The following is a 23,037-nucleotide window of genomic DNA, read 5'->3' as shown; positions in this document are numbered from 1 at the left end:
GAAAGGGATTACTAAGAAAAAAACACTAACCTTTGGAAAGGAATTGCTATTTTGGTCTCAGTCCCTCTAAGTTCACCAAATACTTTTACACTTATTACCTCATTTCATCCATGTATCTACATAGTGAGATAGGGCAGGAATTATTACCTCTGCTTAAATGATCTTAGAATCTCCTTCAATCCTGTTAAGTCTAACACTTTAACACTTTTTTTAAAATAAGGCTAAAAGATAATAAGCCTGGTTTAATAATAATATGGCTAGTTCCCCTAACACATAGAGAGTGCTGAATTTGGAGTCTGATGACCTGGGCCCAAATCCTGGTTCTGTCACTTATTATCTGTCTGACTGTGTGCATTTTCTCCAGGCTTCAGTTTCTTCCTATGTAAATGGTGTGTGTGTTTGGGGCGGGGGTGGGGGGGAATTATTCTCCTCAAGTCTTAATTTCCTCCTTTTTAAAGTGATGAGGGGTTGGATTAGACGACTTTCACGGTCTCTTCCAGCTCCCAAACCTTTAAAAATAGCCTAGGCAATGAATGTACACTTATCCTATGGAGAAGGGAACAGGAAAGGAAAGAGTGTTTATTAAGCACTTACTGTGTGCCAAGCACTGTGCTTTATAAATATAATCTAATTTGATCCTCAAAATAACTCTGGGAGGTACTTGCTATTATGATGCCCATTTTACAGCTAAAGAAATGGAGGCAGAGAGAGGTGAAGTGACTTGTCCAGAGTGACACAGTTAGTAAGTGTCTGGGGTCAGATATGAATTCTGGTCTTCTTAATTTCAGGCCTCGTGCTTTACCCAGTGCACCACCTAGCTGCCTTGCATTATACCATCATCTTTTCATCTAAACTGCAGAGTCACCAGCCTAGAGCCTGAAGCCATGCACTGTATTTAAGAACTATACAGCCTTGCTTTCTGCATTTCATTAACTTCAGGAGTGGCATGAAATTGTGAGAAGGTCCCTTAGCTTTGGCGGTAACCCACCAAAGTTGCTTTAATGGAGTAATTCTCCTCTATCAGGAGCACTTAGTGCTTTATGTTACTTAGCTAGGCAGCCAGAATATTTTCTTCTTATCATATTCAGCCCATTAAGCAAGCATTCCTAATAGAAGGAATACAGATACAAGCTGAGGGCTTCCGGAGGAGGAAAAAAAATTCACCAGGAAAAGGAAGTCAACAATGAATAAGAAACAAATCTTGGTAAATTTATCTAAAGGTAGCAGCAGAAAAGTCTTGTTATCTTTCACACTGAAAATTGGATTATGAGTTTACACAACTTTGGGTGTTTTCCACATACAAACTCCAGTTGATGAATTAATGTTAATGTTTGTTCAGGGTGCCAAAAACAGCTAAAATGCTTAAGTTCAAGCTTGGCATTTAAACATAAGGTTGCTCAGCAATAGGGAAAAATGATTTCAAAACTTAAGCCAATGGACCATTCTTGTGTATGAAAATTCCAACACCCTCTCTGTCAAAAGGGCCCCAAGTTTTAGTGCTAAAGAACTTTTAAATTAAAGGTGTATAACCATTTCATAAATGCTGGTCACTATATAAATGGACGCTGATGTTTAAAGCTTAAACTATCATTCTAAACTTGAACCCACAAAAAACAGATAAACTTCTATCTTTTCTCACAGTTAACTTATCCTAGGGCAATTGCTCTAGAAACAGTAAAGACAGTACCTTGCAGTTATTTGTAAAACAAAATAAATTCTGCTGCCATTCATCACTCCGTGGCCTTTGCCACATCATGTATAAATAAAGGCTTCTCCAAAACTATTAGTCCTTCCTACAGAACCTTACACAAGATTATCAAATGGTCTTGATTATGCCATTAGTCAGAAAAACTCAGCATCTAGTCCTATGGCTACAGAAGACTGGAGAGAAATAATTGCCCTGTGCCACTTCATCATGGGTCACTCCATTCAAGCTCAGATGGGGCCACAGATATTTCTGGTGAGTTTATGAAAAGAAGCTATAACCCCAGCAGAGAGCTGACATTTGAAAGGGAAGCTTCTGGTTTTCTCTGGATCTGGGTTATGTGACTCGTCAGAAAAGGCAGGAGGTGACCAATCTGTCTACTCTAAGAAAAAGGAGTTTTTATGTAAAGATGGTTTATGTTTGCTACTCAAAGATAAGTAACATTTTTCTTACAAGGTTTTCTCCTTTTCCTTTTTTTCTTTTCAAGTTTCTACAAACTGGGCTATTGCAAATACTTGAACAAAACTTGTACTAAATTGAATTTCAAGTATCCTGAAAGGGAAGGGTTATAATTCAGAAGTCGTCAAAGATAATAGATTAACAGGATAAAGGAGTTCCTTTATCAAAAAGAGCACTGTGCATGAAGAATAAATATATGCAAACTTACCAAAATTCTTTTTCGATCCTTTTCTGATAAAAATTTCACTGGTGGGTACTTCTGGGTAAAGCTACAAAATGTGAAGACACACAAAAATATGGAAAGCCAGAATTAGGGTTCTTAATTCATTCTTTGTTAACTGCCAAATCACTAAGAGCAGCAGTTCTACAGAACAAATACGTTTTGCTTCTGCCCTTAGCCTTAATGGCCAATGAGAGAGCTGACCTAGGGCAATTCCAATATGGAGTTCTACAGTTCATTCAATTCACTGAATAAATGTTATTTAACTTGCTGGTCCACAAATAAACTGGGCATGACTTGGGGCTCCACCAAGGAGTCAATCTGCAGCTGAAGCTGGCCACCTACATGATGCACAGTGAAGGCAATACACAAGAGAATTACACACTAAAATAACTGTGCGACCAAGGTATTGGATAAGCCTGGACAGGAGAAAACAGCAGTGATCCTTTTCCAGTTCTCAGGGCAGGCAGGAACACCAAGTTGTGTCGAACAGAATATTGAAAGAAATGTTTCTTTTCAGTTTTCTAAATGTTAGTTCCCTCCCCCCAATTAAGTTTATTTGTTGTTTTAAAACAATCCCTGTTTCATTTTTTTCTCCCCTCCCCAGCTACCACCAGCCCACCTGGGTAGTATGAAGTCCCGGAAAGCTCAACTAATTCCTGTAGTTTCAGCTGCTTTCCTATAGGGCAACAATTGACTTTTTTTTCTTTTTTTGCATCATAAAAGTCTGGGGAAGCTTATGGACCCATTTCAGAACAATATTTTTAAATGCATAAAAGAAAATATATAGGGTTGAAAGGAAATAAATACAGCTAGTTTAAATACAGTTATCAAAACGTGGGGATAAAAAAAGAATTTACAAACCTTCTGCTACAGAGCTTGACTATCACTGTGTGTGTCACCACACACACGCATACACACTTGTATAGATAAAAAACACATAGTTGTTACAAGGAGAAACTCTTGTAAGAACATGTATATAACACATATACACTTGTATACACAAAACACATACTTATACAGCAGACATACACACTGTATACATGCTCACAGTTGTGGGTACACACATACACATACACACACACACACACACACACACCCTCTTCTGGAGAGAAGACACAAATATACCATGGGAAGTTGGGCACGTAACTGAACCAGACTAGGAAAGCAGGCTAGATTGCTTATAGGAAATTGCACAGCTCCTTTAAAGAACCCAAACTCCTAACAGAAGCAAAAGGATTATCAGTACTGTTGTGGCTATGAGTAAGAGAAACCAGAATCTGAGGAATTAAAAATGAGGGTCACAGAGAAAAATGTTAGCGGTGTGGGCAGAATGTAGCATGTAACAAATATGGAACTTGGAAGTTGAACTGGAGTAAATGATGCCACCAGGGAACCAAGGGCTCTATTCGTATCCTCCTAAAATCAGGAAAAATCAAAGAAAGTCAACAGCGTGTTGGATTCCCTGCGATGAACTTATGGGAGAACATGGACCAGAGCGGTATAAGATGGGAAGGTGTGCACAGGCTATAATCAGCATTACTGGGGGGAACTCCCAAATCAATGAGCCCACACAGTCATTTAACATTTGAGCAGGACACATCAATTTGGGTGTCCTGCACTCACCTTCAAACTAGGTCCCCAAATATTACTTGCTACATCACCTCCAAAACTCTTTTCAATGACCACCTTCCAGCACTTGGCACAGTGCCTAGCACATACTAGGCACTTAGTAAATTACTATTAAGTTCACTTGATTGTTACAGTATCATTATTCTTCCAACATCAGAGGCAGGGAGTATGTCTAATTTATCTTTGCATTTCCCCAGGACAATATTTTGCATACAGTAAGAACTTTATAAATACTGAATGAACTGGGTCATCTTCGATTCTTCTCTTTCTTCCTTTGCCTACAGTTAAGATTTATAAACAAGTCCCAACATTTCTTCTTTCAAAATATCTCTTGTATTTACCCTCTCTTCTTCATTGCTATCCTACTCTCCAAACCTTATTACTACCTTGGGCCTGGTTTACATGACAAGTTACAACAGTTCCCTACTATCTGCTTCTGTCCAGCACCAATTCATTCCATAATCTGGCCTTACCTTATCCACCCCAGTCTTACTCTGCACTACACCTTAACCTACGCCCTCCATTCCAGTCAGCAGATTTGCTCACTGTCTCAGGAACACACCAGGGTTATTCTTGCCCACCTGCTTTTGCTCAAGCGATTCCCTCCAGCCTGGGGCACCCTCCTTCCTGCTCCATACTTAAATTATCTGTTGATAGGTTATGTCTCTCCTCTCTTTTGTGACTTTACTTCTTGAGAAGCCTATCTACAATCAAGCCCTCCACTATCTTTCCTATATCTTCTTAATTCTCTACAGTCTGACTTCTGACCTCATCATTCAACCAGAACCACTTTCTTCAAAGATACCAATGTCTTAATTGTCAAATCTCATGTCCTTCTCAAATCTTCTTTTTTTGACCTCTCCAAAACCTTTAACACTGCCAATCACCCACCCCTTTCACCCTGATACACTCTTCTCTCTATTATTACTCCATCCTACTTGTCTTTCTGCCTATCTGGTCATTCCTCTCAATATCCTTTGATGGATCTTCATCCAGTTCATTGCTGGTAACTGTGGGTATCCCTCACGGCTCTGTCCTATGTCTTCTCTCTTCTTCACTTGGTGATCTTATCAGCTCCCAAGAATTCAATCAACATCTCCCTGCTAATGATACTCAAATTGGCTTCTTCGGTTTGAAGCTCTTTCCTGACCTCCAGTTTTACACTCTAACTGCTTATTGGGTATCTCAAACTGGCTGTCCCATATACATCTTAAACCCACCATATCCAACACCAAATTCATTAACGCCCCCGTCCATCCTCAAACCCTCCCTTCTCCCATACTCTTTATAAAATGTACCACCATCTTACTAGTCACCAAAGGCATGCAACCTCTAATGTCAGACTCCTCACTCTCAGTCCCCATATAGTGGAAGAAATATTGGTAATAAATCAGGAAGATGTGGCATCAAGACCTACTTCTAACATATAGTGGATGTGTGGACTTAGCCAAGTCACTTATCCAAGTGGTCAAAGATGCTTTCTAAAACTGAATTGTAGAGGAGTTTTCACATTGAGTTGCCTATATTAATTACAGGTCTGGGCCAAAACAACAACTGATATCCATATAGCACTTTATAGGTTTGTGATGCACTTTACATACATTATTTCCTCCTAGTCACCGAGGTTCACAGTCTAGGTGTCATCCTCAACTTCTTATTTTCTCTCAACACCACTATATCCAACCTCTTGCCGAGTCCAGTTAGTTCTACCTTCCTAACACCTCTTCCATATGCTCCCCCTTCTCTCCTCTGACATTATCACCACCTTGGTACAGGCCCTCATCACTTCACCCCAGGACTTTTGTACCAGCCTATTGGTTGGGCATCCTGAATCAAATCTCTCCCTCTCTAGTCCATCCATCATCCAGCTACCAAAGTGATCTTCCTAAAGTGCTGTCACACACAAAGCCCCCCTGCTACCTCTCCCCCATTCAATAAATTTTGGGGTCTCCCAATAATCCCCAGGATTAAATGCACAAAATGCACAATCTTCTGCTTGTCTTTTAAAGCCCTTCATAACCTTTCCTACCTTCCTTATACCTTATACTCCCCACCTAGTAATCTGTGATCCACTGACATTGGCCTCCTTGCTGCTTCTCACCCATAACCCTTCATCTCCAGACACATGCACTTTCACTGACTATTTCCCAGACCTTGAAAGCTCTCTCTTGTCTCTACCTTCTGGATTTCTTCAAGTCCCAGCTGGAATTCCACCTGTTCCAACCCCCCTCAATGCTGTTGCTTTCCCTTTGTTGATTATTTATCATTTATCCTGCATATATCTTGTTTGTACATAGATGCTTTCATGTTATCTCCATTAGACTATGAGTACCTTGAGAGCAAGGACTGTCTTTTGCCTTTTCTTGCATCCCTAGAGCTACAGCACAATGCCTGGCACATACAAGGTGCTTACTGACTAACTATGACCTAAGAATCCTAATTTCCCTTGTTTTAAGAGTGTGCCTCTAATGATTATTTTTTTTAAATTCTTGATTTTCAGTTATAAAGTCTCTCCTCTCCACTCCTTCCCCCACCCAATGAGAAGGCAAGAAATCTCAAACCCACTCTAACAATGTTTAAAAGCAATAGAAAGGCAAAAAGCATGCAAAAGACCTGGGGTTTTATGAGGGGAAGCATTTTATTTCCAAATTAATGATCTATAATGCTTAGAGGAACGCTGGTTCCACTCTGAAGGGCTTTTGTTTAACTGTGTTTCCATGCAGAACAGGCTCTTTAGCAGCATGCTCACAGCCTCCTTGGCTGCATACATGAAGGGAGGAAGGAATGAGGGCATATGCTGCCTGTAGCAATGGGCTGGCTACACACCTCTTTCAGAAAAGAGAGACAGTGAAAAGACAGGATTGCTCAAGACAATCTAACACTTTCAAATGCTGGGGCTGGATCATAACATCATAGACTTAGAGCTGGAAGGGATGTGAGAGGCCATGTGGTCCAACTGTCATTGTACAAATAAATGTGCTGGAGCCATGCCCATTTTGTTAAGTGACAGAGGCAGACAGAAGTGAAGAGAGTGATAATTTGTAATACAGTTTATAAGTGCATTTTTTATTTTTCTAGATCCATAGGATGTTCAAATTGAAAGGGAACCTAGAGTTCTAAGACTTCTTCTTTTAAACAAATGAGGCTGCTGAGGCCTAAAGATTAAGTGACTTCCCCAAAGTCATACAGAGAATCACCAGGAGGGCCTAGGCTAGCAGCTAAATGTTTGGACACCTAGAAATAATTTTTTTTCCCCATTATATCACATTTTCCTTTGCTCTTTTTGTATTGTAATCCAAGGATTTAAGTTAATATTGAGGAAAAATGCTGCAGCCCTCTCACTATTCACTTCATTGTCTAACCTCTTGAAAACTACTTCTATTTATCTTTTAAATGAGAGGGAATTGAGAGGCTTCTGGTTAAGAGGGTGATTGAAAGGTAGTAAAGAGCTTAGGTCTACGGGTAAATCCCAGCAAGTATCTGAAAAGGGCTCCAGATAGAAGAAGTGTAAAGAAAACCAGAGAAACAAAATTAAAGTCCCTTTTCTAAACCAGAATTGTATCCAAAAAACCCAAAGCAAGTGCGAGGAAATAATGGGTTTTAGGTTGGTCAGCTCTGGGAGAAGAACTACGCTAAGGAAGCCTATGTAAGCTACTATAAATGATTCTAATGGCCACTGATGCTCTTGGGAAAGAGGTGGGGGGAGGTGGTAAGCCAGCACAAGCTGGCCTGAGGCCAGAAACTGGCCCTGTCAGAACTGTCAGAACAGAAGTAAGGGACACAGAAATCCTTCACAGGTCATTGAGCAGGGAGACGGGACATTACTGCGTGTGCCTTGGAGCACAGGGAGGCCTAAGTAGGAGGAAGGGCCAACTCAATGCCTGGATGTGGGAGGAAGGATGGGGAGAGGGGAAAGAGTCATCTGTAAGAACCCAGGTACTGACATGATCTCCAACATTCCAAATGGGGCCTGTAAGGCATCAGAACCAACTCCCAACTACAGAATGTTCAAGAGAGACAGTGGTCCAAACTAGAACCCTCAGTGAACCACTACTACCAAAAAATGGAGACAGAAGCCAAGGACTGAGGGAGAGAGTAGGGCCTAGTATCAGCCACCCTAACTAGAGTGGCAGCAGCATGCAGACCACTGAGGTGACAGGACCAAACAGGGCTTAACCATCTAAAGTACAAAGTCCCAATCTAAGAACTGAAACTGGAAATAAACATAAGCAGGAGAAAGCAATCAAAACAAAGAAATGATAAAGGCTAAGAGAAACCCAAGCATTAAACCCAGAAGAAGAGAGTAACTTCACAACAAGTACACACAGAGCCTCCAAAAGCAATGACTTGGCCCCATGGACTACATGAGTAGATGGAAAGAATGAAGCAGGAAATTTAAAAAATGAAATTACAGGCGAAGTTAGATTCTGGAGAAAAAAGACTGGAAGGAAGAACAAAACATGAAAAACCTTATCAAAGTGGTAGACTCCCTGAAAAAGAGAATGGAGTGAATTAGCAGGAATTAAAATAAATTCTGGATAATTCTTTTAAAAATATAAGGAAGATTCAATTCATGAAGCAGACAAGATAATAAATATTGGAGATACAATAAGACAAAGCCAAAATGCTCCCTGCCTACAATGAACTACTGGGAAGAACACAGCACTTATCAAAGTAATTTTAAGGACACGGCACTTATGATCAATCACTTAATCCATAAACATTTATTAAGTGCCTCCTATGTGCTAGACACTACGCTAATAACTGAAGGAAATCAGGGAAGCCTCATGTGTGTAGCAAGTAGCACCTGCTACAAAGCTTTGATTTGAAGGAAGCTAGGAATTCTAAGACAAAAGGTCAAGAAGGGATGTATTCTGTGGGATATAGAATGCCATACAGGAACCAGCTAGCAGCACATTTTGACAAGAACAGAAAGTGTGAAAAGGAAAAACTGGAAATAGGAACTGGAAATATCAAAAAAGAGCCACATTATGGAAGGCATTAAACTGCAGACTGAGGCATTTGCATTTTATCCTGGGGTAACAGGAAGACACTGAAAATTTGAGTAAGGAGAATGACCCAGTCAAATCAGTGATTTAGTTATAGCAATTTGTCAGCTGTGGAAGATGGATTGAAGAAAGAGGATAGATGAGAAGCAAACAGATCAGAGAAGACGCCGTAGCAATAGTTTAGACATAACTTAATTAGGCCTAAACTAAAACAGAATATATGAGAAGCAAGATGTTGTGAAGGCAGAATCAGTAAGACTTAGCAACTAATTGGAGATGGAGGGTGGAGAAGAGCGAAAATTCAAGATAACTTCAAGGTTGTCAGCCTGAATGACTGGGAGGGTGGTTTTGTCCTCAACAATAATGGAAGTCTGAAGAAGAGATGGAAATTTTGAGGAAAGAGGATGAGTTCCATTTTGGACATTTGACTTTGCAATGCCTAGTCATTCAGGCAGACATATCCAACAGGTAATTGGTAGGAGGAACACTATGGCACAGGTGATTTTTTTTTCTGTATAGGTATATAGATTTGGAAATCACCTATGACATGATATTAGATTGATATACAATTAAATAGACAGGATATTAAATTGGTGGGAGATGATGACTTCACTAAATTAGATATATATACATAAACACACATATTGATTCTTGTTCTTCTCTTTTTCTCTCTCTCCCTCCCACATATTTAATATTTTCTCTTTTGTATATGTATGAAGAGGGCCCAATACTGACTTTCGAGAGACACCTATTTTTAGGAAAAACAAAGGGGCAAGGATCCGGCAAAAGGGATTGAGTGTAAATGGTAAGACACACTAATGGAGAACTCAGAGTGAAAAATTCATGGAAACCAAAGAAAAAGAGAGTATCAGAGTGAAAAGACATTTCTCTCGATTTCCAGTATAGGCCCTGCAGAAATCAAAAGGTGGTCACCTGAGTTCCACAGATTTCTATTAATGCTATGCTGTCAACCATGTTTTTCTAGCAATGCACTATAGAAATCATCCCTGAAGTATGTAATCACCTCTCCCAATCCACTTAAGGGGAGAGAACCATGGGGGAAGGGTGATATGGAATGTACCTGGCCTTCTGACAGTCCAAGCAAGAGAATTATATTTATTATATCTTATTATCTTATATATTATATACATAACGTATATAATATAATGCATATTACATATTATACATTTATTGAACTCTAGTATGTAGAGTTCAGTGCTAATAACGCTATTACCACTAATAAAAATACTATCTTTCATCTACACGGCACTTTTCTGGGTTCAAAGCTCCTTCCCATAACAACTCTGTGAGGCTGAAGGAACAGAAACTACCCCCATTTTACAGATAAACTAAGGCTCAGAGATATTTAGTAATTGGCCAAAGGTTACAAAACTATGAAGAATTAAGAGGAGGTAAAAAACCTATAAAAAATGGCTCTGAACCAATTCTAGAACTGCAGAACCCACAAAACAGCAGAGGGAAGCAGGGCTCCAGCCCAGGACAGCCTGGATGGTCTCTGGGTGAGGTCTATCCTGCACAGAGCTGGGAGCAGAGGGGAGCCGAGGGGAGCCGAGCCCAGCGTGAGCAGCGCGGACCAACCAGACTAGGAGCCGGGTGGATCATGCCCTAGCACCCTGAATCAGTGAGCTGCAGCAGTTACCAGACTTCTCAACCCACAAACACCAAAGACTGCAGAGAAGGTTAGTGGGAAAAGCTGCGGGAGTGGAAGGAGTTCACAGTTCGGCGACTGCCCCAGGGGCAGCAGAGGTGGGACAGCTACAGAAGTACAGTTGTAGTTGCTTCCGGCCCCAGGCCCACCTGGTAGGAGGAATTAAGTGGCGGATCAGAGCAGGAGTGCACAGCCTGCTGAAGATCTAAGTCCAGTCCGGGTTGGGGGTTCTTGGGGAAGGAGGAGTGCTGGTGTAACAGAGCTGGCGCATCCCCCCCCAAACGTGGAACATAGAACTCTTTAGCCTACAAGCAGTCATACCCCACTGAAAAACTCAAGGGTCAAGTTGGTTGGTTGGGAATATGGCCAGGCAGCAAAAACACACCCAGATTCAGTCTCAGACTTTTGATTCTTTCTTTGGTGACAAAGAAGACCAAAACATACAGACAGAAGAAGTTAACAAAGTCAAAGAGCCTACAACAAAAGCCTCCAAGAAAAACATGAACTGGTCTCAGGCCATGGAAGAGCTCAAAAAAGATTTGGAAAAGCAAGTTAGAGAAGTAGAGGAAAAATTGGGAAGAGAAATGAGAAGGATGCAAGAAAACCATGAAAAACAAGTCAATGACTTGCTAAAGGAGACCCAAAAAAATACTGAAAAATACACTGAAGAAAACAACACCTTAAAAAATAGACTAACCCAAATGGCAAAAGAGCTCCAAAAAGCCAATGAGGAGAAGAATGGCTTGAAAGGCAGAATTAGCCAAATGGAAAAGGAGGTCCAAAAGACCACTGAAGAAAATACTACTTTAAAAATTAGATGGGAGCAAGTGGAAGCTAGTGACTTTATGAGAAATCAAGATATTATAAAACAGAACCAAAGGAATGAAAAAATGGAAGACAATGTGAAATATCTCATTGGAAAAACCACTGACCTGGAAAATAGATCCAGGAGAGATAATTTAAAAATTATTAGACTACCTATATGACACTGAACAAGTCACTTAACTTTTTGTAAAGTAAAGTTCTAGATACATGTGAGCTGCTGTTGGTTGTTGTTAGCTTTATGATTTTTTCTGTTATTGCAAAAAAAAAAAAAAAAAGAAACCCTCTGCTCTTACCAAACAGGTCTATTTACTGTCCTGACAGTATGCCTGTCTGCTATCTGTCCGCATGCCTCTACTCAGAATGTTCCTCCAAATTCTCCATTTAAATTGAAAGCATCTTTCATTGTCTTCCCTAATCTTATATATCCTTAGGATAGAAAAGATCTCATGAAGGATCTTGTATATCCTTCAGAGCCCAGCTTTGAAATACTCTGCTGGTATAGACTTTACCTGAGAGAGTGATCTCTCTCCTCTGAGCTCTTTCTCCTTGTCTCTCCTCCCCTCCCCTCTCCTTTTCTCCTTTTCATATTAACTAGCTATCTTATTCAATTGACTACTTACTTTGTAATATTCTGTGTTATTGGTTATTTTGTCCTATTAACTTATCTCCCCACCTAGATTGTGAGCCTGAATTTTTAAACTTCTTTGTAGTACAAATAACATAGAATTGTCCAAAGGCTTGAAATACCTCCCCTTAATTCCTTTTTTTTTTCATTTTTTTTATTTATTTAATATATTTAGTTTTCAGCATTGATTTTCACAAGAGTTTGAATTACAAATTTTCTCCCCATTTCTACCCTCCCCCCCACTCCAAGATGGCATATATTCTGGTTGCCCTGTTCCCCAGTCAGCCCTCCCCTCTATCACCCCACTCCCCTCCCATCCCCTTTTCCCTTCCTTTCTTGTAGGGCAAGATAAATTTCTACGCCCCATTGCGCATGTATCTTATTTTCTAGTTGCATGCAAGAACTTTTTTTTTTGTTTTTGAACATCTGTTTTTAAAACTTTGAGTTCCAAATTCTCTCCCCTCTTCCCTTCCCACCCACCCTCCCTAAGAAGTCAAGCAATTCAACATAGGCCACATGCGTATCATTGTGTATAACCCTTCCACAATACTCATGTTGTGAAAAACTAACTATATTTTGAACCCAATGCTCTATCTCCTTATAAAGGAACAGAAGAAGAAAAGTCTTGAAAGCTAAGTTGTAGCCATACTGCGGAGTATGCTGAAAGTTATACCATAGAGTCTAAATTTTACTCTGAAAGGAACACTTAGAGATTTTTGAGCAATGGAATGATCAAAAATAGAGTTTTGGTCAGACTAATCTAATATCACCATGCAAGATGTGCTGAAGGGACAGAAACCAAGACCATAGCTTTGGCGCTAAGACAGACTTTAGGGCAAAGATGTCAAATACGCTGCAACGTTCCTAAGTACATATAGAACCAGATTCAAATGTATCTCCCATCTGATTTTAATTCTTCGTATATTAATAAAAAAAATAAATACATAATCATACACATTTTCTACATAAACATGTGTGGCTTTCTAAGTCATTATACGGCCTGCAGGGATCCTTATGATTCCATAGAAATGTCTAGAAAATGAAAACTATTTCATTACTTCGTTTTGCTTAGACCAGGGCTGTCCAAAATGTGGTCCACAGGGTGATTTATGCGGCCCACTCACAAGCACAGAAATCTACATAAATGCTTCAGTAAATGAAGCTGAGCTACCGCAGAGCTCTCACTAAAATGGCAAATCAAAATATACTTTCTATTGTTTCAATAAAAACCTAAGGTTGGACAGCCCTGGCTTAGACCGTTGAAATGTTAGGTTGGAGACCTCTGTTTCCATTTGAATTCAACACCCCTGCTTTAGGGGTTACCTAACCCAGTCCCAGTATCCCTATTTACAGACAAGTAAAATGAAGCCTAGAGGTGTAAGTATCTTGTCTAAGACCACAGAAGTAATGACAGAATTGGGCCTGGAACCCAGATCCTGGATTTCAAACTAGAAGCCAACCAGTCCCAGATTTTAAAGATAAAGAAGCTGCGGTCCAGGAATGCTAAATGACTTTACAGAGTCATACAACTAATAAGTTACTAATAAGTAAAAATAATAATTCCATCTTTTTCCTCACTGTACCAGGCCAATTACCACAGAGGCAGGGAAATCATTTAGAACCTATTAGGGAAGCTAAGGCCTGAGCAGAGAGCAAGACCATGAATGAAGGCATGGCCGCATGATATATGCGTGTGTGTGTGTGTGTGTGTGTGTGTGTGTCAAAAAAAAAACTGGTAGGATTTAGGTGACATTGGATATTAGAGGGAGGAAAGATACCTGGCAAAGATAGGAAACAGCCAAAGATAACCACATTTAGGTCCTGGATAATTAGAAAAAAAAATAGAAGCTGGGAGAAAGAACTGAATTGAGAGGAAGACAAGATTTAGGTTTAAGGTCAGAGAAGATGTAGAAGAAAATAGTACCTTTAGAATAAGCAGGTGGGGGGGTACAGCATTGGGGCTCAGAGAAAAAGAGGTCAAGGTTGAAGTTAAATATTTGGAAGATGATGGCAGAGTGCCTAGAGAAGAGCAGAGAACCAAGTACATTCTGTCAGCAGTTTGAGATATATGATCTACCAAGTTTCTCTAAGGCTACTCAGGTTGTTATCATTTCCTTATGTCACAGTTGTTTTCTAATTTACTGTTATCTGCATACCACCCCTGAACCCTAAACCATCAGAAAGTAACTTAAAATGTTACCAGGTGCGAGTTATTTGAAGTTAGGGGCGGCTAGGTAGGGCAGTGGATAGAATGCAGGGCCTAGAGTCAGGAAGATGAGTCTTCCTGAGTTCAAACCCAGCCTCAGACACTCACTAGCTGTGTGACCCTAGGCAAATCACTTCACCCTGTTTGCCTCAGTTTCCTCATCTGTAAAAGGAGCTGGAGAAGAAAATGGCAAACCACTCCAGTATCTTTTACCAGGAAAATCCCAAATGGGGTCATGAAGAATTGGACACACCTTAAAAAATGAATGAACAACTGAAAAATATTTGAAGTTATTTTAATAGCAGATATTATTAGTAACTTTAAAAAAAATACAGCATACTAACCTTAAAACTACTCTTGATAGGTAATTCTTAATCTCTACTTTTAAAACCCTCTTTTTTTCTTGCTTTTTACTGTGGTTAGGCAAATTCTAAAAACTGGTTATTATATTTTTCTGTTAATAAACATAGAAGCCAAATCTAATAGCCAAATGTATCTTCTACCTATACTTTCATTTACCCATTGTCAAAATATTCCCATGATTCTAGGGCAGGGAAAATAAAAAAGTACAGCTCTCAGTCACATAATCTGGCAGTTAGTCTTTTTTGTCACATTACTTGAGTGTGTACACACACACACACACACATCCACACACCTGAGCCCACACACACCCCTCCATGTCTGCTCAGTTAACCTGAAAAATAAGTGTTTCATAAAGTGTTTCATTGCCAGAAGGCCAATACTTAAATCCGCTCGCTGACTTTCTATCTAGTCAATGATAGATCCTTAGGGATCAAATATGTAGAAGTATAGATATCTTTGTGGCTTCAACAACATATAGATCGTCATCAAAGAAGAATAAAAGGAAATGTTCCATTTCTCATATTTGCAGTAATTTTTTTTTCCTGTCTAATAAAGCAAGAGAGATATATGACTGGTTTGTCTGTTCACTGTTTCGCAAACTTAAAGGAATTTCTAGACAAGAACACAAGGAGCACAGATGGGCAGATTTATTTTCTCAGCTATATATACCCTGACATAGGAAATCTCATTCTGGGTTTTTTTTGTTTGTTTTGCCTGTTCTTTTTCATTACAAGCAATAAAACATGAGCTACCATTGATCTTGCTCATGCAGCAAAGAAAACTCTGATTGCTGAATTCGTGGTTTCTTTCTTTCCAAAGAAGCTTATTCTTCGATTTAGGCCAAAATGGTTCAGGTTTCAATAACTCATGAGTCATGACAGGAAAATTCCCATTGATAATACCTGAGCTACTATCCTTAAATATGAATAAAATATTTTACTACTTTTGCTCCAGGGAGAGATTAAATTCTTAATTCAGTGCAAAAAGGCAACATTATCAAGACTACTCACATCCACTTACTGAGACCAACTTAACTTTCCAAACCAGAATAACCTCTCCAGGCCACAACTACCACATATATCCTCTCATTAGAATACAGAAGTCCTGTGAGGGTAGGAATTGTATCTGCTTTGTGCTTCTATCCTTTTGTTTAGCACAGTAAGCTCTTAATGTTTTTTCATTTATTCATTCAAACTAAATTACAACCTTCCTTACCTTTAATCATTTAGCCAAAAGAGCAAAAAGAAAAACAAAAGGAAAGATTATTTTCAATCTCTTCCTTTTTAACCCTGGAGTTGATAAAATATAATTCCCATAAAGTTGAAAAATGCTATTTTTGCCCTGCCCTAAAACGAGAGGTGTGCTAGAGCCAGCTTGAACATGTAAAGAGTCAAAGGTTAAGTTTTGAGTATGATTTGCACCTCAGAAATAGGCAAATGGTACAAATCAGGGCTGGGTTTATTATTTTGATAATGCTGTTGTTCAGTTGTTTCAGTCATGTCTGACTCTTCATAATGCCATTTGGTGTTTTCTTGGTAAAGATGCTGGAATGGTTTGCCATTTCCTTCTCCAGCTCATTTTGCAGATGAGGAAACTGAGGCAAACAAGGTTAAGTGACTTGCCCAGGGTCATACAGCTATTGTCTGAGGCCATATTTGAACTATGGAAAATGAGTCTTCCTGCCTTCAGGCCTGCGCTCTCCACTGTACCACTGAGCTGTAAGTCAAGGATATTATTTCCATGATGGAATAATCATCAACGTAACCAAGGCTGTGGGAGGTTAAGTCTAAGGTCACAGAGGGATGATGGGGTGATGGTCAGGTCTAGATAATAGGTCTTATATTCTTTGCAATAAACACCATGCTGCTTATTCAGCTGTGATCAGATCAACAAAGCAGTGTTACTCTGAGTTTGCCAAATCCTAAAGAACTGAAAAGGGCAGCTACCTGTGTTACACTGGGCAAGTCACTTTACCCTGTTTGCCTTGGTTTCCTCATCTGTAAAGTGAGCTGGAGAAGGAAATGACAAATCACTCCAGTATCTTTGCCAAGAAAACCCCAAATGGGTTCATGAAGAGTCAGACATGACTGAACAACGAAAAGAACTGTGAATTATACTTAATTGTGTATATGCCTCAGATTCCTTCTACGTTGCAATTTTTTTTAAAGGCCACAGGCAATGTCTGGCTCATCTCTGTATCTTCCACTGCACCCGTAGCATAGTCCTTTCTACATAGCAGGAGTTCAGTAAATATTTGCTGAATGAATGAATCAACTTAATCATCTGAGAGAGAAGGGGGGCACCAGTCTTGGCTAAGATACCTTTTCCCATGTGGAATCTTGGCAAACCAGGTTCTGCCAAGCCTTGGAAATTTAACAAAACACCTCTCTGTAATGTTTGCATTATGGATTTTATCTGTAGAAACTATCAAGGTAAACAGAAATTGAGGGGAATGCCAGGGATACAGTGCTGGCCTCTGATGAGCACATTCAAGTGTAGTCCGGAGCATCCTCCCTACTGGATGTAGAGGAAAGAACACTAGATACTAAATAGCTGTGTGACCTTGAACACACTTAACCTCTCCGGGCCTGTTTGCTCAAATGTAAAGTAAGAAGAGTTGAACTAGTTACTGTCACCCTTTCCCATGACATGGCACCCCTGTGATCTGGAAAATCTACGTAAAAATTCTTGGTCCTCCTTTCATACCAGAAGTCTGAATTATTATGGTATGAAAAGATAAAATATGCTGATATTGTACAATACCATACATATATTTTATGCATTTCTGAGTTTCTAAACTTATTCTGTGTTGTCTGCTGGCCATCCTGTGTCATCTGCAGCTTCTCCCCCCAAAATTCCCATTTAATTTCTCATGCCACCCCATGATGAGGAAAGTCATGATGTGAAGGGATAGCTGCATTTCTAAGGTTTCTTCTAGGTGATATCTGATGATTCAAGCTAATTTAGCTCCCTCTCTTACCTTACCTCCAAAGCCTCCCCTGAACACACTACCTAGAACAAATCCAAATCCTGCCCTCTCCGTAGGAGACTTCAACATAACATAGGTGATATTCCCTCAGACACCCTAATCTCTCAGTTCTTCAGTTTACTCACTTCCTGTGACCTACTCTTCCACTCTATTTCAGCTACACAGAGAGATTAGACCTGTGGCCTTGAGGTTCTGTGAAGTTGGATTTGGTCAAAGGGCTGCACTTGAGGATCTAGAGAGCCACATGTGGCCTTAAGGCCGCAGGCTTCCCACCCCGAGGTTAGACCATGGACTCGGTCATCGCCCACAAGTGTTCCACTTCCATGTTCATAAACTCTTATCCTTTCATCTTTCCCTATGTGTATTATCCTAACTCTGTTCTTGGTCCTCATTCAATTCTTCTACCCCTCAGTTCTTTGCACTGGCAAAACTCTCTCTCCTGCTTTATCCTGACCTCTTTGTTATCCAATTCAACTCTACATCACCCTCTAAGCTGGAGTGTCTTGCCCCTTTATTGACTGTATGTTATGTTTTGCCAAGCCCCAATATTGGATTTCTTGAATCATATGCAGCCTTCACTTCATTTGCTGCTAAACTAAAAAAGGAGAAAATTATGGAACTGGGTTGAGTCCACTGAAAATGTATGCTACACAATCTCACACGGGACCTCACTGCAGCAAGGCACTCCTTTCACAGTCTCGTTCCCCACATTAGCTTTCCCTTACCTTTTCATTCTTCCTTATTCCCCCCCATGGCACTCCTCCCCTCTGAGCTGAGGGCCTTGACTCATAAATTGAGGCTACTCACCAAGAGTTCCCTCTTCTCCTATCACTCAGATCCTGTCTTACAGGAAGAGGTGGCCCTTCTCCTTGCCAAAGCTAACTACTCTATCCCATTCCAGGCAGCTGAGTGGCACAGGAGATAAAGACTGCTGGACCTGGAATTAGGATGACCAGAATTAAAATCCAGCCTCACTCAAATACTAGCTATGTGACCCTAGGCAAATGACTTAATTTCTTTCTGCCTCATGTAAAATGGAAATAACCAGCATTTGCAAGGTGCTTTCCAAACTTAAAAGTACTATGTAAATGCTAAAGGTTATTCCAACCCAACTGAATTCTATTCAATTAGTACCTCAAGGCTAATGATTGCCAGATCTATTTATCCAGCACTACTTTCTCTTCTGACCTCCAGTCTCACTTCTCCAACTGCCTATCGGACATCTTGAACAAACATTCCAACACAACATGTCCAAAATAAAATTCTTTATCTTTCCTGCCACTCCCAAATTCTCCTCTCTTTTAAACCTTCCTATTATCACCAAGGCACTACCATCCACTCAGTTACCCAGGCTTATAACCTGGTGTTTCAACAATCCGACCAGCAGCTGTGGTGGGGGTGAAAGTCCAACAACAAGAATGCTACCAGCACGCTGCAAAAGCACAGGTTCTTTTGATCTGCTTAACTAAGGAAAGCAAGGTTAAGGGGTTGGCAAGCTTACTTTAATTCAGCATACAAATATCACTCACTTAGTTCATGGGAAAAAGCCAGCACCCTGAACTTCAGAGCAAAATACAAACAAAGTACAAACATCAACAGACAGACCCAATACAATTCATAGTTACCAACATCTAGGTTCAGCCCGGGAGCTCAGAACAAGGGCTGGCCCAGAGTCATGCGCGCCACCACTGCTGTGGGAAAGAGCTCCAAAGAAGAGAAGGCCAACCCCTGGTTTTATGTCTTTTTCAGCATCAGGGGTGCGTTACACATGCGACTCACCCATGTGACCTAGAATCGTCACAAAGAGGCGATTTAAACCCACGTGGTCTAAGAGCCTCTGCTGTCCCAAACCTATCACTCAAACTCATTTGTAAACTAGGCCCTCCCTTAGTTAGTCCCACCTTGGGTCCCACCTTAGTTACCAATCCACACCCACATAGGTTTTACACCTAATAGGGGTTTGGGCCTGGGGCTTAGCACCTAGTAAGGCTCAATGAAATACGCTGAATTACTCAAAGGAAACAAACCAAACGCTTCCAGGGCACTGGTTGAACTAAGTGCTAAGAGCCCATTTTGCTTACCAACACAGCTGGGTGTCATCCTCAATTCCTCACTCCAACATACCACCCAAATCCAGTTTGTTCCAAGGCCACATCTCTTGAACACATTTCACTCTCTCATCCCACTCTGGGGCAGGCCCTTATCACTTTTTTTTATTGTTCACTTGTTTCAGTCTTGTCTGACTCTTCATGACCCCATGTGGGGCTTTCTTGGCAAAGATAATGGAGTGGTTTGCCATTTCCTTCTCTGGCTCATTTTACAGATGCGGAAACTGAAGAGTGATTTGTCCAGGGTCACCCTGCTAGTAAGTGTCTGAGGCCGGATTTGAACTCAGGCCTTCTTGACTCTAGGCTAGGCACTCTATCCACTGCCCCACCTAGCTACGTCTTTACTCCAGTGAGTGGAGCACCGGCCCTGGAGTCAGGAGGACCTGAGTTCAAATCCGTACTCAGACACTGTAATAGCAATTAAGTTGGGACTTTTTACTGTTTTAGAACGATAAATTAAGTCTCTTTGAGCCTTACTAGGTGCTAAGCCCTAGGCCCAAACCCCTATAGACTAGGTGCTAAGCCTATGTGGGCATGAAGCCCTCAGGGCACTCAGGGGAGTTGCTAAGACTAGAGCCAATAGTAGGCACCTAAGTTCTGGTTGCTCAGATGATGTCTGATGATGTTCAAAGACTGTATAAAAAGAGAGAACAGAGCTATTTTCTTGGGGCTCTGAGCCACAGGAGGAGTGGCGTGTGACTCTGGGCCAGCTGTTGTTATGAGCTTCCGGGTTCCTGAACTCAGATGTTGATGACTTCTTGGTAACTATGAATTGTATTTGGTCTGTTTATAACGTGTGTTTGTAATTTGTTTATATTTGCTCTGAAGTTCAGAGTGCTGGCTTTTTTCCCCCAAACTAAGTGAACAACATTTGTGTGTTAGTTTGAAATAAGACTGTTAACTCCCTAACGCTACTTTCCCTAGTAAAGCAGATCAAAAGAATCTGTGCTGGCAGCATTCTTGTTGTCAGGCTTGTGTTGGTCTTTCACCCCCACAGCAGCTGCTAGCCGAATTGTTGCAACAGACACTTAACATACTTACTAGCTGTGTGACCTTAGGCAAGTCACTTAACCCCAATTGCCCTGCCTTCCCCCCTCAAAACAAAACAAAACAAAAAAACCCAAGAAATAGTTTTCTTGTTGGTCTCCTGGCCTCAGGTCTTTCCCTACTCCAGTTCATCCTCCACTCAGATGTCAACTGATTTTCCCAAAGCGCAGGTCTGACCATGTCATCTGTCCGCCCCACTTGATCAACTCCAGGACCCAAATATGAAATCCTCTTTTTGGAAACTTACAGACCTTCACTACCTGGTCCCTTCCTAACTTCCCTCAAGGTACTCTAGAAGCCAGGGGCCTCCTCGAGGTTTCTCATACATGCCATCTCCAGACTTTTTTGTCCTTCCCTGGCTGACCCCCATGCTTCCCAGCTTCCTTCAAATTTTGGCTCAACCTACATTCTACCAGAGGTCTTCAATGCTAATGCTTTCCCTCTATTAGCTCTAATTTTCTCTGTGTACATCATGTACGTATATAGTTGTCTGCACAGCCCTTGAGAACAGAGATCATTTTTACCCCCATTCTTTATCTTCCCAGGGTTTAGTATAAAACCTGGCACAGAGCAAGTGATTAATCAATATTGCTGACTTGACACAACTTAGAATTAATCTAACACCTCCCACTCCTTGGCCAAAAAAATAAAAGATAGTCACCTAGGAATGACTCAGGGCTGCTCTACATCAAAGCTAGCTATCCCAAAAATAAGCCATGTTTCTAGGTCTGAATTAATACTGCGATCAGCTTTAGGAATTTGCCATGATGCCTACAAGTTCCTTTCCAAGAATATTGAGTATGATGCTGAAACTAACCAAATTCAGTATTTCACTGTTTTTATTTAGGCTATTCCAGTAGTTTCCCAATTAATCTTCTTGGCCTCCAGTGTCTCCTATATAGCAGTGCCAGATTCCTATCATTTCTACAATTACATCACAGACCTGCTCAAAAACATTCAATGACTACTAAATAAAGTACAAATTCCTTAGTCCAGCATCTAAGGTCTTCTAACAGTCTTGATTTCAATCCACATTTCTAGCTTTATCTCTCACTAATTCTCACAAACTTCCAAATATGCCTTGTAATTTTCTATACTCAAGCTGTTTCCTGCATACCCCTTGAGACGAGGAACCATGGTTAATTTTTCTCTGCATCCTCCCACGTGGTAGGAGCTCAGTAAATATCTGTTAAAGGAATGAATCAAGATGAATATCAATCTACAATGATCCAAGACAAGTCCAAAAGACTCATAATAGAAAATGCTATTCACAAAGAACTAATGAGTCAGAATGCAAATCAAAGCATACTATTTTTACTTTTTTAATTTTTTGTTCTTCATATTTCCTTTTTTTCTGTCTCTTCTTTCACAACATGACTAATATGGAAATATGTTTTACATGACTGTATATATATATATGTATATATATATACACACATATATATATGTGTATATATATATACATATTCTGTATCAAATTGCTTACTGTCTTAGGGACAGAGGAAGAAAATCTGGAACTCAAAATTTTAGATAGGAAATGAATGCTAAAAATTGTCTTTACATGTAATTGGAAAAAATAAAATTTTATTTAAAAAAAAAAAAGGAAAACAACTTCAGGAATTAAAAAAAAAAAGGCAAATATCAGTCTTCAGCTTGCCACACTCCACATTGAGGATTTTGCCAAGTCAGACAGACAACCCGGCAACAGCAGATCTCCAGGTTGGAAATCTAGTAAGTAAAGATTTGAGGTCAATCAGTAAGTCTGATCTTCTGGCTCAGGGCTCTGATTTAGCAGGTAATAGCCATTCATTCTAGTCATAGCCTACAGAAGGTTCCATTATTTAACGTGGGTGAAGAAATAGGGGATAGCTTTTTTAGAAAAGAGCAGTTGATATGTATGGTCAACTAAGGGAAGAATGAGAACAGGAAGATTAGAATTTAAGCTATTTTTACTAAACATATATCACCCTAATATTTAAAAAGTTAAAACGTTTTCTCATGGAAGACAACTTTCTTATAACTGACCAAGGAAAAACTCTCTTAGGAGTCATTGTTTGGAGAGAAACAATGTCCATTTTGTTTTTGCTAAGCCACATCTGTGTGTGTGTGTGTGTGTGTGTGTGTGTGTGTGTGTATGTGTGTATGTGTGTGTGTGTGTGTGTGTGTGTGTGTGTGTGTAT

The 23,037-nt window shown here is 40.2% G+C and overlaps 1 protein-coding gene across 2 annotated transcripts in view; it reads right to left on the bottom strand.

Moving 5' to 3' along the window:
• The window catches only part of UXS1 (UDP-glucuronate decarboxylase 1), a 146,768-nt gene that overhangs the window by 68,999 nt on the left and 54,732 nt on the right, over window positions 1-23,037 (bottom strand). For both annotated transcript variants that reach the window (XM_036757720.1, XM_036757721.1), the window contains exon 5: window positions 2,373-2,433. In XM_036757720.1, coding sequence (XP_036613615.1) covers window positions 2,373-2,433 — 61 coding nt within the window. The remainder of the gene's footprint in view (window positions 1-2,372; window positions 2,434-23,037) is intronic.

The sequence above is a fragment of the Trichosurus vulpecula genome, chromosome 4, assembly GCF_011100635.1.
Source record: "Trichosurus vulpecula isolate mTriVul1 chromosome 4, mTriVul1.pri, whole genome shotgun sequence".
Taxonomy (NCBI): Eukaryota; Metazoa; Chordata; class Mammalia; order Diprotodontia; family Phalangeridae; genus Trichosurus; species Trichosurus vulpecula.
Note: the sequence above shows the minus strand (reverse complement) of the source record. Positions and strands in the feature narration are given on the sequence as shown.